General features: G+C 41.9%; 1 protein-coding gene across 5 annotated transcripts in view; it reads right to left on the reverse strand.

Moving 5' to 3' along the window:
* ltbp3 (latent transforming growth factor beta binding protein 3) overlaps positions 1 to 15,883 on the reverse strand; it is a 35,107-nt gene extending 19,224 nt beyond the window's left edge. For 4 of the 5 annotated variants that reach the window (XM_069716436.1, XM_069716437.1, XM_069716438.1 and 1 more), the window contains exons 1-4: positions 15,313 to 15,850; positions 734 to 1,012; positions 489 to 649; positions 289 to 394 (exon numbers count right to left, since the gene is read on the reverse strand). In XM_069716436.1, the coding sequence (XP_069572537.1) occupies positions 289 to 394; positions 489 to 649; positions 734 to 1,012; positions 15,313 to 15,550 (784 nt within the window). In that variant the 5' untranslated portion in view covers positions 15,551 to 15,850. Of the gene's footprint in view, positions 1 to 288; positions 395 to 488; positions 650 to 733; positions 1,013 to 15,312 lie in introns of all 5 variants that reach the window. The other variant, XM_069716439.1, reaches the window with a different exon arrangement.
* Positions 15,884 to 18,267: the final 2,384 nt, after the last annotated feature.

Consider the following 18,267-nt stretch of genomic DNA (forward strand, 5'->3'; position numbering starts at 1 on the left):
TATGAAGTGATTGTTTTAATCCAGGGCCATAATTTCATAAAGTGGAGGGTATAAATTGGTGGGAATGCTTGACATTTTTGGCTCAATAAACAGTAATTTATTTTTAGGAACACACAAGATGTTGACTGGATAAAAATGTAACAAGGAAGAAAACAATTTTTTTGTCACATTTTGATTATAAACACTGGATGTGATGAACAAAGAGTGTCACATTTACAAGGCTGGAAAAGTGATTTAGAGCTTTTTGACAATTAAATAAGACAGTACATGAAGTACAATGTGACTCACTTGGTAGTTTGGGGCACTGATAACACTTGTTTTGTCCCCATGAATTCCCCACACTGCCACAGCAGTCCTCCTGATTGGTCAGAACAGGGAGCGGGGTGCTGTTGCACTAAAGCACCAAAACAGAGAGAGGTTATTAGAGGAAATGACAAACTCGTGTTTCAGGTTCAATATTTATCACCGCAGCATGTAAGTAAACTTACGGCTTGCTTGGGTGTGGTCTCCTGGAAGCAGCGCCCCTTTGGTTTGTACCTCGATGGGCTCAGGCGCGACCCGGTCTTGAGAGGAGGCTTGATATCTGCTGGGTGAGGTTGAATGACCACCGAGGTGTCTGGCGTGTGGTGGACACGTACGTTAATCTGCACTGAAAACAGAGAAGAGGTCAACATCAGAAGGATGAAATACACCACAAACCAAACTGAGAAATAATTAAGGAAATGATTAATACCTTCTGATGAGTGGTGCCCCGCTTGTGTCAGGGGTAAGGTGAAAACTGAGTGTGTTTGCGTCAACTGAGTGCGCCCGAAGCCCGACTGCTCCACGAATTTCTGGCCGTCGGGCTTCAAAGATAAGGGGTACACGGGCTGCTTGTTGCCTCGCGCTGCCTGAGCTTGCTGCATCTGCTGGAGAGGGAACTGGCAGAGCCGACCAGTGAAGCCAGGAGGGCACAGGCAGTGCTTCCTGGAGCTGCATACTCCTCCATTCATACACGTCAGGGGACACACGACTGCAGAGAGAGAGACCGGGGAGGAGTTTGTCATGCAGAGAACAGTGCATAGCTATGATTCACATCAGATGAGAGGACAAACTTACAAACAACAGTGGCACAAACATGTAATAATTTATAAAAAAATAAAAATAAAAAAAAAGATCGAAGTATATCCATAAGTCTCATCAGACTGAAATTGTTGTTTTGGAATCCACTGAGTTCAGAGACAGACTTTTATAGGATCTTTTATATGATCATGTGATCAACCTGATGATTGGGTGTTAAATAACATAAATATGGCAGACAGACAGAAAAACTTGTGGCATAAGCAGGGCCACGTAAAAATGTTCACTTTGAACTGCAGCCCTGTAAAAATCACATCAGCTTGATGGAGTGGCAGGTCACTGCGTGCAGCCGCTCGGCTGAGCAGGAAAGCAGGTAAAGTCATTGATCTGTATAACAGCTTCATTCTGACATATGGCAAAGATCTCAAAATCTGTGGGAAAGCTGCTGGCTGGAGAGAGGTTCATGGCATACACAGTATTCACTGCAGTTTTATTGGGTCTCCCAGAGTGTTTATTTCAGTCCAGTGTTTTTGAAATTCCCACAACAGAACAATCAGAGGAAAGAGATAGAGAACAGGAGAAAAAAGCAAGCAGGGATAAATCCAGAGAGAGATTCAACCAAACATACGACTAGAAGTACGACTGTGACAGCTAATGAAGTAAAAGTGAAAGTTCAGACAGGAAGGCAACCTCATTTCAGCACTCCGTGTAAGTGCTACAGCTGGGAGACATTCAAAAGTTTAGGACACCTGAGTCAATATCCCTGAGTTTCAGTTTCACTGTGAAAAACATGTTGCAACACCTTCATCTGCATGCATATCTAAGTATGTATAAGAATATTATGTTCACAAAAAACTTTGATGTCATTTTATAATAGCAGCCAAACACCTGAAACGCTGAAATCCTAAAGCATTCAAATACTTAAGAACAAAATACAGAGTAAATCAACAAAATTTTTTGAATGAGTACATACATAAAGCTGAAAAGGAGGAAAGGAGAGGAGAGGAGAGGAGAGGAGAGGAGAGGAGAGGAGAGGAGAGGAGAGGAGAGGAGAGGAGAGGAGAGGAGAGGAGAGGAGAGGAGAGGAGAGGAGAGGAGAGGAGAGGAGAGGAGAGGAGGCCTCTTTCTGCCAAGTGTGTACACATGGACGTAATTAGGTGAGGACTGCCAGGGAGTCTGGACGGCGGCATAATTAGGGGACTAGATCACTTTAAACACAGCAGGGACATCCTCACATAGTGAAAGTCTGGCAGAAAAAGGAAAGAACCTCAATGAAACACCCGACTCGAGAGGCAAATTGTTTGAAATCTGAAGCAAGATGGATACTTCAGAAGCAGCCTTTCACTACATATAAGACTATATGACAATGGTCTTTAACCACCGGTACTGGGTGCAGGCAGCAACATGCAGAATTAAGCAGGAAGGCTGAGGCATGGCAGGAAAAAGACGGTGAGCAGCACAGCCTGCTCAACTCTGTCAGACTTCCTCTGACATAAGAGCTCCAGTTTCCATGGTTCAGATTTCATCTCAGTACTGGATTTAGAAGGAGGGGAAACTGGGAAAGATGCAGGGGTTGAAAATTGAGATTGCAGACAGAAAGAGAGCAAAAATGACCTCTTTCCAAATGCTATTACACAATGTAAACCCACAGAGACTGTGAGACGGCGTACAGTAGGCAAAGTCTGGACTAGTGGCCCCATCTGGCTGGGAAGGTGTCTGAGTGAGAACTCTGATGTAGACTCTGCTACACCAATGAACACAAAGGAAAGGAGGGAAATCATATTTCATATCTTGGGTTATATTACTTGGGTGGGGACAGCGCTGTGGGTGCTGTGAATGAGACCTTTTGATGTTGTGAAATAAAGCCAGTGTGCTTTGCAACACACAGTGCTGATTATAACAATCATTTCAAAACATTGGCAAGTATTTAATTTAGTTCAGACCCACACAAACTGTCCTTTACTTACTCTGACATGCAGTGTTTATGACTCCCAATTTGGTGCATGATCACATCACTTCTATTGTTTCTGTGACTGTTCAGTTTTACACTGACTCATGAAACACATAGTTTTATCCATTTCGCATGTTGACTCAGACAGGAAACAAGCCAAAAAAAAAAGAGTATACCATTCACAGCATACATAAATTACATTTTTATGTAGTCTTGGCATGAACGACAGTCGACTTGTGGGAAATATGCTCCCTTGTTTGTGTCTCCTGGCCCTATATAAGATTAAACTCCACCCCTCACAGGTCTGGAAATATACTTCTGAAGCTGTGCAAAGTGAGATGGCAGCTCTGACTAAACTTGTACCTTATGTAACATTATTTATTAACATCATAAAGACTGAATATGATCACAAAATGTCCAGTCTGTCTTTGTGTGACTAAAGAGCAATAGCAGGAAGAGACTTAGGACGCCATTTGTGAAGGAAACAAACCATCATATTTTAGGTGCTGTGTTTATTTACTTAGTATTCCAGCTTCTTGTGTTGTATCTATATGTTCTTCTTCTACATGTTACTTGATGCTTTAGCGTTTAATCAAAAACATACTCTTTTAACTGCACATTTTAATAACAATATGTAATAAAACACAAAATGCAGTAAATGGAATTGCCTTTGCAACTTCAGCAGTCTGTCTGGGGAAGTGTAAAATAATTTTCAGCATTTTGAATTTCCCAACATTTGAATCATAATTATAGCCAAAAAAACAAAAAAACAAACGCATTTAACTGCAGTATTGATAATAAACTGTGTGTCAATATAATTGCTGACAGTTGATTGTAAGCTAAACCCATGCTGATACAGGGCTGGGGAAGGTTTCTATGTTCATCACCACTCAGCATCAAGTTAAAGCTCCCAACAACAGGTGGTTTTACAACTGCACTTCATGCTTTTATCATTTTACATATTGGATTGTGTTGAAATTAGCTGCCTCATATCTGTTTGTCTCCAGAGCTCCAGGAGGACTGAATAACTTGGATGTTATAATTGCAATCCTCTCCTTCACATCTACCTCCTTCATTCAAGTAAGACTGGCGATGCACAGGCTAATGGTTTCTGCAGGTCTTGAATGTAAATGGGAGTGTGAGTTATATTAAGTGCAGGGTGTGTGTGAGCTGCTGTGCACCACATTACACACTGAAAAGAGCAAAGGACTTAAAAAGTTGAGATCATAACAAGGATTTTACTTTCCAGCGGAATCTCCCCTTAAATCATCACCTCGGAGTTCATTAGCAGGATTTATGATCTGACATCACTCACTGACGGTCTTTGTCTCCATTAGCTTAGCGTCTCAGAGGCAGCAGCCGCCCTTGTTCTGTACCACACCTTTGTTTTAACAGATCTGACACATTCCTCAGACTAGAGGTGGTGTGTTGTTAAAAATCAAACGTGCCTAAGAGTCATTAGGTGGGCTAAGTGAATGTGAGGCATGAACAAGGCTGAGTGTCTGAATGGCGGGGGGGGGTGAGACTTATCATAAACATTACCTGCCACATGTTCAAGTCAAAGAAAACAGAGGAAGTTAAAAACAATCCAGGATTCAGAGATTACTAATCTGTGGCACTTAGATCTGCACTAAGTGTTGATTAATTAATCATTTGAATGAGGACACACTGTACAGCCATTAAATACATAGCTATGTCTTTCCAAAATGTGCTTTCAGTTAAGCTAAGAAAACATCTAAAGCCAGCTCTCAGGTACGTTCCAGGAGTCAGGAAACGTATAATTTTCCCACATGGCACTCACTTCAACTCGAAGAGCGAACTGAACTGCATAAGGAGACAGAAGGAGGGGAGTCTCTTATCGTCAGCATTTCATGTGACATACAACTGAGAGCTCTTTCTTCACTTGAAGACGAGAAAAACAGATCTCAGTATTTGTCAAACACTGTATGTCATAGATCTGGGAAAGTGAGTCAACATGAAGCGGAGAGATATAAAATCCAGAGAATAAAGAATAATGTGGTGTTTCAATGGGATTACTATGATTCCCAGACACTTTTTTTTCCTTTAAAAAAACATGCTGAACATTCCTCAACTGCTAAGTAAGCGAACCGACTGTGACTAACAGGACATATGTAAAAAAAAAAAAAAGAAACCATGTATGTCCACACATAAAGGCAGACTCAGATTTCTCATATGTTTAATCATATGAAAGGTGATAAGTAGTGGGAAAGGTTTTCTACCCTTGTACTTCTTTAGCGAGCTGAACAGAAAAATTTGTGTTAAGATAAAAACAAAGAAACAAAGAAAGGAAAGTTTGCCCTTTGACTGCCCTGTGAAAACCCACCCACCCACTCACTCCTGTCCGTCTGGAGATGACGCATCAACAGCCCCCCCCCCTCCATAGGGTCCTTTCAGCCACAGCCGCACCCTCCCAGCACAAAAACAACAAATTACAGTCCTACAAACCACAGGGAGCTGAGCTGAAAGCTACTGCAGACATCATCAACCCAACAGAAGACACAATGGCCTGATGTGTCCCTTTCTTTGAGTACAGTCTTCTGGTTGAACTACAAATAGCAATTTGCTCAGTCTGCAAGATTCACACACCAAAATCAGAGATTATGCCCACTGAGTCACTTTCACTATGATTCAGTCTCTGTCTGTATCAACCCACTTCAAAAATTAAAAAAAATGCCTTTTTGGTCAAAATGCGTTCATTTCCATGACCTCGTTGGCTGATACAGATTCACCAATACGGATTGTGACACCACCTCGAGTCATGTTTCAACTGGTAGAATTTTCCAATTGTCATACTGAATTTGTGATGCATAATGCAGATGCCGTCTCTTAAAATACATCTCACACAGCTGTTTCATTGGGAGGACTGATCACCAATGACAGCAAATTAAATGTAAAAGTTTTTTCATAAAAACTTCAGAATCTGTTTGGGAACATCTTCTCTTCTTTTTTTTATTGAGCCAATAAAGTGAGTTCTTCCACTCAGTCTGCCGCCTCCTAACAAGAAAAACTCTTATAAAGACGTCATCTGAACTGTGTCACTTCTCCAACTCACACAAACGATCCTAAATGACTTTCCATTGGCTTTGTTTCGATTGTACCACATTATTTGCCACAACCAAGTAATGTAGTGTTAAGAGGCTGTCATTTCAAGTAAGGTCAAAGGTCATTATGAAGTGAGAGGCGAGATTGCTGTTGCTCTTGCTCTTATTTATACGGCCGTAAGAGAGCGCTTGACTTTATTGGTAATAAGCTGCACAAAACACCTATGGTGTCGCTTTTTGAGAGTCTCTATTTTCACATTTTTGTGCAACTTCTTCTACACAAGAGTGTCGTATTAAAGTTGTGAGGTTCAAACTTTCAGCCTAACAAACCAAAACAATGACCTTCGAGTGGCTAAAAGCTGCATAGAGGTACAGATGTTAACTCTCAGTGGGTTCACCACTGTGACTGTCACACATTACACATTGTTTAAAGGTACTTCCATGAGTTTTCTTTGCTAGACTCATTGCCTGAGACTGGGCCCAAAAACAGTCCACACATATGCTACTGGAGTCACTGTTTCAAAAGTGAAGAGGAGAATGACTACAATCATCTGACGTGCTTTCTTTTACCATCAGCTTCAAACCAGGAAACCACGTCCCCAAATACTCCAACCATCAACTGGCCCTGTGAGACCACATACCACAAAAAGTGAGGAGCGGCGTTATGAAGTGGGTCAGACTGCTGCAGCTGAGCCAGACGTTGGAGTAAATGACATAATCACTGCCTTTTGAAAGCACAAACCTGCGTAAACGCATTCCTCCTCCCACTGCCAAACTCTCGGTGCTCCGTCACCCCCCAGAAACCCTCGCGCTCTCTTCAGCTATCCAAACATTAGTGCTGCCCTTTGCCGGAGTTGAGCACTGTCACCAAAGGCATTCATTACCTCTCACAGTCGGGCTAAAGCAACAGTTTGTTAGCATTACAGAAACTGGACGATGATGACGGACAGACTCCTCCTGGAGCAGCATTAAGAAGATCAGGACGAATCTGGGTAAGAAAGGTTGCAATTATCTAAATCTAAATCAAACTCTGCCTTGCACAATGTGATTTTCAAATGTCACGGAAATATGCAATGTGGTTTACATAGCTCTTGGGTGGGCAAAAATCCAACATCACCCTGTCACTTCCCTCCGGCTGAGATGTTTGTGCAAAGAGTCAGACAGAATCTTGGCACCCGTGCAGATGATGTCATATAATGACTATCTAAAGGCCTAGGCTGTAGGGACTGCAGGGCAGGCAGGTAGAGGAGTGCTGACAGTGCTCTGCTGAGATTATGTCAGATACCTGCCCTGTGGGATGCTCAGCACTGGAGCGCGTGGCAGGTAGTGCCTGCAGGCTGCACAGTCTTAGGCCGTGGCAGCAGGCAGCGCTGGCAGAGTCCGTGTTATTCTGTTTACCCTGGCTAATCGCTACAGCTACAGTGTCCTGCACGGTGCTGGTGCAGTCCCTCGCGCTCGCATTCCTCTGAGTGGCTTTAAATAACTGCTCCGTTTCTCCCCCTTGCTAGCAAATGGGAGGAGAGTGTTAAAGATGGCAAAGAAGGTTGTTTGTTTGAGTTCAGTTCAGTACACTGCTCTTTAGCACGCTCACATGCAAATATACAAACTGTTCCCCTGTCATTTAAAAAAAAAAAAAAAAACTAATTGCTGCTTTGTTTTTCAAACTTTATTTAACTTGGTGCTTTTTTTTTTCAATCTGCACAGCAGAATATAGGGGTTTTTTTTTCACAGAAAGTGATGACATGGAAGAGTCTGATTTCATGGGAAACTCCTGCTAAGATCATGTGGATTTTGGCTCTGAATGAGTGGTGCAACATCGACACACATAAAAACAGAAGAAACTGACTGTGGATTTAACCCTTTTAACGACACCCTTTTTTGGGGGGCTCGTCGCAATGAAATTAAAAGATACTGACTGCGATCATTGCAGCCTTATGATTATTCTGGACATAAGATTTTCACATGTTCATCACTTTGTTGGACTGTCTAATTTAGGGGAACTTGGCAACCAGCAGTGACATCACCCATTTGTTTGTGAACTGCTGTTATGAAGCCTGGAGTTTGGTATTTTAGTCGTCACCATCTGGCTAGTTCGGAGCGGTTTGGAGCCAGAAGTGACCATATTTGGACGATCTGGGGGGGAGCGAGCGGTGGATCTGACTCCATCTGATTGGAAGCCCGACATTACTACGTCCCGCCCACCGATAGTGGAAACCTGACTTCACCACAGACCTGTTAATCAAACAGACACGCTCCCAAAAACATGTCTTTTTGAGGCTTATTTTCTAATTAATGACGGGATTATTTTCAGATGTACCACCAGAAAACTAATAGGAAAGAGTAATTTAAGCTAACAATAGTACAAGAACTTGGGGGTAAAATGTACTGATTTTGTATTCTGAGAGAAGTTCAATGGGAGTCTGTGGAGCCAGGAGCTTTTTGGAGCCAACCTCTAGTGGCTCTCAGTGGTATTCTGTACTGGCCTCATCTTTCAGACCCGGAAGCTACGTCCACTTTTATATACAGTGTATGAGACTAAACTGTGAATTGTACCTTGATTATTTCATAGCAGGGCACACTTTTAGAAAACGAGTTTAATCTATTGAATCATTAAATTTCCATATTCTCGACCATTTTTACATCCGTGTTTGTGTTGTTTTGTTTTTTTCACGCGCCTGCTTGTGAAAAAGTGGTAAAAGGTTAATGAAAACAGAAGACCCTTAAATAACCCCATGTATTATTTTACCACCAGGCATAAATAGACAGGCAGAGGTGACAGAATGTGTACCATATTAAAACTCAGCCTGAACAAGAGGATGATGGCCTGGCTGCAAACCCACATACTTTTCGCCGAAGGTTAGCAGCGTTCATGATTAAAAAAAAACTGCCAATGAATGTGCATGAAACTCCCCCCACGCATGTCTGTTTGCGAGGGTGTGAGCATGGGAGCCGTGCCCAGCTTTTGCCTCTGAGTTCAGTCCAACCTGTGGCAAAAACTCAGAGTGCTGCAGGTTTTTGGTTGCCTGTGTTAGACCGCCTTCTCCAAAGTTTGGCATGAGAGCAAGAGGAGTGTGCGGGGACGAGTCGAAGGCTTTGAAAGGTAAAATAAACTCACCTCCCTAAATAGAGAGAAAGCAGAACCAGGCCCGTCTACTGGATTTAACTGACTTGTCTTCGTTTTCAGGCTCCCATGGACCTCTGACCCATGCCAAGGGAGAACCAAAACAAACCACACTACTACCATCACTTTACTCTAAATACAAAACCACATGGGAAATCCTGAAATAGCCGTTTCCACTTGCCCATTTTAGGGGAGACGGGCCCAGGGTGGGACACGATAAGACCACATCCTGTGCTACTTGAGGCCCCATGCTCTTAGTTATTCCAGAAAAAGACAGGAATCTAGAGCAGCCTGGGTGTCTGGAGCCCCGATAAAGACTGGATGCTGCTGAGATGTAGAGGGGAGACGAGACACAGAGGGCTTTCTGGGAGCCGAGCAGCTGCTGTCAGTAGAGGCTGATATATGGGATGCCTCTGTGCTAGCAACGGGAAGAAAAAAATCGGACTTGGACTAATTCTTGTTGGAAAAAACATACTTAAGTCAGAGCAACCGAGGACTGTGTACAAATACAGATTTTTATATAACCACGTTATTTTGAAAGGTTGTCTTTGCTGACTACTTAAAATATGAGTCTGAAAAAGTGAGACAAATGCACACACACATACGAAAACACAGTTTCCAAGAAGCAAAAAAACATTCAATCAGCTTCTATTCTTCTTTCTCCAAGAATTTTGAGCAAAATTTCAAGTACATAATGTTGAAAATAAGTTGGCTGTTGGATATTTTTGTCAGCCAAACACATGGAGATCATCACAAAGGCAGTTTTCATCTGCCAATAAACAGGTTCAAGTTCAGGAGAAATGTGGAAGAACGCATGCAACGGGATCAGCATGCAAAAGTTCATTCAAGGTTTTGTGATTTAAACTTCCAACAAATATCACCAACAATCCCTTCTTCCTTTTCTATATTTCTCGACACCTTCTGAATGCTGTGGTATATAAAAAGGAGAATTCAACTTCAGTAGAGCAATATGCACACATTCTTTTTTTCTTGACATAAACGATGCTACTGCTTCTGCTTCCGCCCCCGCAGAAGTCTACGATCACTGGCACAGATACCATATGGAGTCCATGAAAGCAGCACATATTGCTGCAAACGTCGACTCTTGTCCGCCTGCGGAGGATTTCAACTTTCTGTGCTTTCATCAGTTTTAGGAAGTGTACAGTGAAATATAAATTTGTCAATGACACCCTGATTCCCTGGAAACATATTGAAACAACGCGAGCATAGCGGACATCTTTTCAATTTAGTTGCAATGACGTTAAAATTTAATTATGTCAAGTAAAAATCTGTTAATGAGAATTTCATAGTTTTTAATCTGACAAGTGTGTGAACTGCAGTGAATGCTGCTGTGATGTATTCTGTACTCTGTACATTAAATAGAACAGTACTGACTCTGATTGCTATTTAACATTATCATATAATCTCTGTGTGTAATCGCTCTCACATAGGACATGAAGTGCAAATAAACTGCCAGTCATTCAGGTGATTTGCTCTTGATGTACAGCAGGTAATCCAGATTAAGACGATCTGGGTGGTCGTCTGTCTGTCTGTCTGTCTGCACCAGTGTGGAAAAGCATAAACACTTCCTGCTCAGATCAAAGAGGGTTTTATTCATTTCTTGACTGACTGAAAGATGATCAGAAAATGTATGTTTTTATGATGATTAAAGAAGGTTGATTGAATGACCGTGCCTCTACACAAACAAACTTACTCTGATATACTGCTGCAGTAAGTGACAGAAACTGAGAGGAGTTGTTTAAAGTTGCTCTAATCATTTTATTATCCATCGATGTGTCACATTGCATCGTTCATAATAATAGCAGGATCGTTTTTGATATGATAAATAAATGAATATTGTGATAATGGCAATAATGGCAGAAAGTGCCTACATTTGTATAAAGGATCTGAGTTGTTGTTGTTGTTGTTGTTTACAAACAAAAAAACTGATAAATATTTTTTTTGTTTTTAGGTCATGAATATTTGAAGGAAAACTGTTTCGTTTATGCAGACATAAATCTTATCTAGTTTCAATTATATGTTTTTGAAATGAATAATAAAGTGCATATTTTTCAGTATTTTATCGCATCTTCAAGAATATAGTTATCGCAAAGGTAGCCTAAAAAAAAATCATGATATTGTTTTAGGACCATGTCACACTCACCTTGCTTTGCCTATTAATTATATGCATATTAAGAAAGAATCAACATATAATGTGTCACTCAGTGACCTACAGAGCATTATCATTTGAATTGACCATTTTCCGCAGCTCTATAGAACGTTTTCACATCCTTCAGCTCACTGGTTCAGTTTTGTGTCACTCTGGCTCATCTGGAGAATCTGTTTTCAGTGGAAAACTCTTCCTGAGGGGTCAATGAGTGTCTGTACCAGATACTCGCATGTAGCACCACACTACATGAAAAGTCAGAAGATCAACAAAGTTAGTAGGCTTCATCCTCTTAGTGCCACAGATATTGTCCTAAACTTCACAGCAATCCATCCAGCAGTTCTTGAAATAATTTAGTTGGGACAAAGTCCTGCATCAGCCACTACACAGACCTACAGAGTGACATCACAATCCAGGATTGATAGAGCCACATGACCAGCATGGCTAAAAATATCCAACATTTGCTGGTTAAAAATATCAATGGGATTTTAAGTTTAATATCACCATAAAAACTGAAAGCATTCTTCCAGACAAACGTCTGCCATCACGGATGTGTTCTCTGACAGCGACTTTGAGTTTGTCATCCTCATGTTTTCACTCAGTTTCTCATGTTAACCCAAAAAAGACCAACAGTTTTTTTTTTTCTCTCTATTACTTTAAAGTTATGGCCATAAAATGACATCCACCTTTTGACAGGAATCCCAGAATCAGATCCTGACTAAAAACTGTGTTTTTGACCTGTTTGTTCATCAAATTCAGACTTTAAAAATCCCCGTTCATAATGAAGAACACATACTGAAAGACATTAATGCACTTCCACACACTGACGGGAACTATATTTCTTTTGAGGGCAGATGTAGTTGGGTTTGTTCATTATGGGCCTCAGCCTTGCTGCGCTGACATCACAACCGCTCAAATATGGAAAAGTCTTCATATTGTTGCTGCTACAACGCCATTTTAACACGGGAGAGAGAAATTTCCACTTGTCCACTCCACATTCCAGCACTCGCTCTGAACAACACACATCTCCTGTCCAGCCTGAAGCTCTGTCCCTCATCACACAACTCTGCGTGTGATATCCAGGATACAGGTCGCTGTATTGTAGTTACGTTATACAGACCAAATGTGAAGCAACATGAAGTATTCCAGGAATTTAATATGTCTCTCCTGAATTATTTGACTCAGATGCTTCAAAACGTGATGCACTGCAGGGAAATCGTGGGAGTCTGGTGTCCGAAGCCAACTCTCCGACTCTCCACTGTGCCAAAGAGGAAGAATACTGTCATTGCGCTACCAGTAGGATTCACCCAACCTCGGTTAAATCCAGCCTGCTGTCCCTCCACACAGGCATACCGAAGAACACAGCTGCAGAGGCTACATCTGTATGAGCAACTCCAACTTCTCTGTGGAAAACTGTGTGATAACTGAGAAGCACAACCCTGATTTATTCTCACTGACATTGCCTTTGACATCCTACAGGCCTTGTGTAAGACCTGCATCTGAGTTTCTCTTTTAAGATCCAAACATAGAAACATGTGAGTATCCAGAGAGGCTGTTTACCATTTAGAAATAAGGCAGCAAGATGTGAGTTTAGAGGAATGAAGGGAAAGTGGTTCTGGGGCCAATGTCCGCAGAAATATGAAGCTGAATCCCATTATGGTGGCTAAGGTAGCATAGAAGACAGTTTTTGGAGCAAATTTCTCAGACTTGCAATCAATAATCCAATTTGTAAGTAAAAACAAATGAATTGGGGATTTTATTATGTGGATTGCATACAAATTCTCCCATACAGTTTTGTTGGTTTTAATCACAAACTTAAGGATTTAGCTCTCGAAGCCTCTTTAATGTGTCAAAACAACTTGTTTATGTGAATCAGGCCTCTTTGGTTGCAAGTTGAATTGGACACAATAGGTGTGGTCTAAACTGTTTATACTGTGGGAGGAGGAAATTGTGTGTGGATAGCCATGCTGTGGATCCAGGTCAAATCCACAAACAGATACTTGCAACCACAGATTGAATATAAAAGTGGACGTAGCTTCTTGTTCTGAAAAATGAGGCCAGTGCGGAAGTGCAACACCCCCAAGGGCCGGTATGAGTTGGCTCCAAAAACACTCTGGCTTCATAGACTTCCATTCAACTTCTCCCAACAAATACAAAGACAAGAATTTTTTTCCACAAGTCATTATAGTGTCATTCGCTAAAGTCACTCCTTGTTATTAATTTTCTGTCTGTCCATCTGGAAATAATTCCATCATTTATTAGATATTAGGCCTCAAAAGCGATATGTTTTGGGGGGGTGTGTCTGTTTGATTGACAGGCCTGTGGTGCAGTCAGATTTATGCTATGGGGGAGGGGGTTATAAGTCAGATCAACAGCTCGCTCCTCCCAAATATGGTCACTTCTGGCTCCAAAATAGACAAAATCCAAACCCAGAATGGCAGTTCAAAAGCTAAAGGGTGACATCACTGTTAGTTGCCATTTGCTTGCAACCAAAAGTTTTTGACTTGCATCTAAAGAGGGCTGATTTGCACTCAAAGGTTTGCATAACACAATAAAGAGGCTTCATAAGCAAAAATCTGAAGTCTGTGACCAAAACCAACTATTAGGGATAATTGTTTGCAATCCAACTAATTTTAGATTTTACTTACAAACTTGATTTTTGATGGCAGTCCGAGACATTCGTTTTTAAATGTCTTTTATACTTACATAAAAAGACACAAAATACTACTGTTTTGACTTACTGTATTACTTTCATGAACAATATGGAGTTCACATTAGTGAATGTCAAGTCATGTTGGTGAAACAGAGACAAACAAAGTGATAAACAATTAGTGATTTAAAATGACCTGGACCATGTGTGTTTTTTAAGTTAATTTCTGTCATTTTTCTTTGTCTTTGAGTATTATTTCACTCCACACACTGAGCAAGTGAAAGTAAAGAGCCATTTGTGGACACCGGAGTCTAATGTAGACTGCGAGGCTCCATGTCTCACCACAGCTGATCTGATACAGCACAGAAAATGCTCCACTCATGCCAACCAGACACTGGAGTCCGGGGGAGAATAGATCTTAAGAGTACATTTATATGCTATGTAATGAGCCATGCCTTACTAATTAAAGTGCGGCAGGGGAACATTTTCCAGCGAGGCAGTGGAGGGTAAACCGACCTTACCTCATCTTATAGCCACCTATTTATTTGCGGAGTGCAGTTTCTACCCACTTGACACATGAATGCATGGTGGATGGCAGCAGCAGGCATCAAACCATGAAGCCATGAATGAATTAGATATATTGGATTTTTGTTTATATTATTGTGTGGCTTATTATCATCGTTTAAAGAAGGTCAGAGTTTATATTTTTGATGAGAAAAGGGCGTTTCCGTACTGTGGTACTGTTCTATCATACAGCAATTGAAGAATTACTATTTTAAGAGACTTTATTTTTCCCCAATGCCTATGGAAGCAAAATCCTACTTTTTACTCGACTACACTTCACTTATCTGGCAGTTTAATTATTATTTCTGTTATTTTTATTAGACTCAGCACAACTTGGACTAGGTTCAAATTAACTCTGAAAGAAGCTGAAAGGAGTAATTTTTTACTCAAGTCATTAGTACTTAAGAAACTAAGAAATATGTTTTCCTTATAAAGCAGCACAAGAGGAGCCCTTTATTTAGTGGATCTCAATGCTTTTTTCCACCACTGCCTTGCAATAACATTAAAGATGTGTTAAAGTATATTATTCACTTTAGTTTTACGCATTTTATGGAGTTCCACGAGGTAATTAGCAATTTCATTGTCCACAAAAAGTCCATTTATGAGCAAACAAACAGGCCTCCCTCACTTCTCCAGAGGAAAACCCATAAACCCCGAGGTCATGGCAGCACTATTAGTTATTAGCTATTTATAGCCACCTCATAAATAAACAACATTGTTTCAGCCCCGGTCACTCACCGACCCTGAAGCCCTGTCCGATGAGCGTGTCGGCCGCCTGCCCGTTCTCCGCGATCAGCGTGGTGTTGTTGCCCTGCTCGCAGGTATCCTGACACTGTCCCTTCAGGCAGATCCGCTTGCAGATGAGAGGAGCGATGACCACCTTGAAGCGCTCCCGTGTGGAGGAGCGCTCCGTGCACCACACCAGCCTGTGGACGCTCAGCCAGATGACAAGCAGATGGGGGATCAGAGAGGGCATCCTGGCATCCTTCACTACCCTCCACGCAGACCCGGGGACATTAAATCGCCAGCTGTGGGGGCTCCAGCTCAAAAGCGCCTGCTTTGTTAACCGAGGGAAAAGTTTGACGTCTCATATACGGCGGAAAAAAACGAAAAAAAAAAAAAAACGCGCGTCCTCCCTCCTGCGTTCTCCTCAAGGAAAAAGAAAATCACTTTCCTCGCGTACCCAAGTGATCCGTCTGCAAAACCGACACGTCTGGCATCTTTGGAAGTTTCTCCTTGCCCTCGTTTCCAGAAGTTGCTGAAGTTGCCCTCGCTATGGTCGCTCTTCCTCCTTCTCGCCTGTTGCGTTGGGGAGTCGGAGAGAGTGCGTATGTGGGTTTGAGAGAGAAAGAAGGGAGGAGAGGAGAAGGAGTGAGCCAACCCTCTCTGGAGAAACCTGGCCGCGGGCCAGCCAGGCGGTGCAGGAGCAAAGCTGAAAGCGGTTTCCTTGTTGGTTATTTCTCCTCACACCCCTCCTCTCCTGTCTTCTTCTCTCCTCTCCTTTCTGCTGCCCCCGCACAGACCCCACTCTGCAAATCACAGCTGCACAGCTGTGTGTGTCACTCTGAAAAAGAAAAAAAAGAAAAGGTTTTTAATGTGTGGAAATACAATGTATGAGCATGAGCTGTGGATAAGTCAACGATCTCTTTTTATAGCTCTCCCTGAGGTTACATAGACCCACATTAGTAGGCCTGCATGTCTGCTTACAATAATAAATTCTCACAGTGTTCCAAAAATGTCAACAACAAAAAAAGTCTTCCCTGTTACAGACGTACCTAAAATGTGTAGATATTATGTTGGGTCGTCAGGGGTCAGGAAGGTCATCAGCAGCTCCATAAGCTGTAAAGATAAAGGAACTTGGGCGGGTTTTTTTTTTTTATTGTCTTGTGATAATTAAATATTTAGTTCTTCAAATTAAGAGAGCAAATTAAATCAAATGAGATGTGGATACATCTGTACCAAGGATTTACAGATGTGTTATCTGTTTACTGTATTGCGTGAACATGACAATGTTCTTTTCGCGACAGGTGGACTTCAGCAATGAATGATCAGCTTCCTGCGTGTTTTGCATGGAAAAAAAAACCTCATGGACTCGCGGACTTGGACTCAATTTAAATCAGAGTATCAACTCATAATGTTTTCAAATGTGGTTAAAAATTAATTTGCTCACAGATAGAAGTACACGTGCCTGCTCCGCCTGAAGTATTGGCTGCTCTGATTTTTTTTTTTTTTTTCCAACAACTGCAACATATTACAGTTTTACACCGTTGCCGTCGGTGCGTGAAACCCCGCTGCCATGCACTCTGACTGAGACAGATAAAAGTGAGGCAGTAAATTTGACACCACAGCTCATGTTTGATATGTTCAGGGAAAAGTCACTAGGCTGATTATCCACCAGTAGGAATCAAAAATGATAAGACACAAGCAGTGTAAGGATCCCAGGGGCCCCGCCAGTGTTTGGGGTCACTTGGGGAAAGGTCAAGAGACACAGTGTGTGTGTGTGTGTGTGTGTGTGTGTGTGTGTGTGTGTGTGTGTGTGTGTGTGTGTGTGTGTGTGTGTGTGTGTGTGTGTGTGTGTGTGTGTGTGTGGTGGGGGGTGGTGTGGGGGGGGACCTTGAGTCACTTCCTCTCCAAAAAGTGAGAGTGTTTACTTTCAGTCGTGGAGGAAATGACTGCATGGGCCTGCAGAGTTCACAGGCACTCTCACATTTCTCTCTGCCTCTGCTGCTCACCATCACTGCATCATCAGCTGCCAACACACACACACACACACACACACACACACACACACACACACACACACACACACACACACACACACACACACACACACACACACACACACACACACACACGCGCGCAGCAGAATGTGGGTTACAAAAGAGTCATCCCCGAGTATTATCGTTAGCACAATATAATTGGCGTCGCTCACTGCGCCAGACAATAATGACGGAAACAGAAAAGACAAATAAACAAGCACATTTCACAACCTACAGATCAAAACTGCTCCGTCTGTCTTGACAGTGGGAGTTCTCGATCCAGTGGTTGAGTTAAAGTAGCAACACAATCACGTAGAAGTAAAACTCTGAACAATCCAACGTGAACGTGGCCATAGAGGAAAGTGAGCTAACGGTGTGAAAAGTTCAAATAGAGGTCCTCAATATGCAGCAGAACGAAACCCTGACAGTATTAAACTATGCAGCCGCTAAGGAACAGTATTATAAGTTGAACAAACACAATCGCAGCTCCTGTCTGGTGGAATGAGAAACATCAGAATAAGAACAGTTATTGAACCGGATTCATGAAAAACCTCCTGCTGTAACTCAGGGGCGTTGGGACTTTTTCCAATTTGTCAGTGCCAAGTTCAAGGGAAATTATATGGCTATATATATATATATATATATTTATATCAGCCTCTGATACACCACTTACCCAGTGGTCTAAATGAGGGACTTCAAAAGGTCACGTTGGATTCGAGGTCTCCAGGTGGATTTAACATAACAGTGAAAGTAAATGAGTTTTGATGTAAAGAAACTAAAACCAAATAAATATCCACCTGTTTTTTGGGGGTTTTTTTTGCAATTCCTCCTTTTAGCTAAAACTCTTGATCAACACTGAGATTATTTGCATTTACAAAAACATCAGCTGCAAACAATTTTTCCTGTGACATACAAACTATGGAAGGTGAGCATT

Source organism: Brachyistius frenatus, unplaced genomic scaffold (genome assembly GCF_029030835.1).
Source record: "Brachyistius frenatus isolate BFR_SWC_R1_liver_20210118 unplaced genomic scaffold, ASM2903083v1 Contig_157, whole genome shotgun sequence".
Taxonomy (NCBI): Eukaryota; Metazoa; Chordata; class Actinopteri; family Embiotocidae; genus Brachyistius; species Brachyistius frenatus.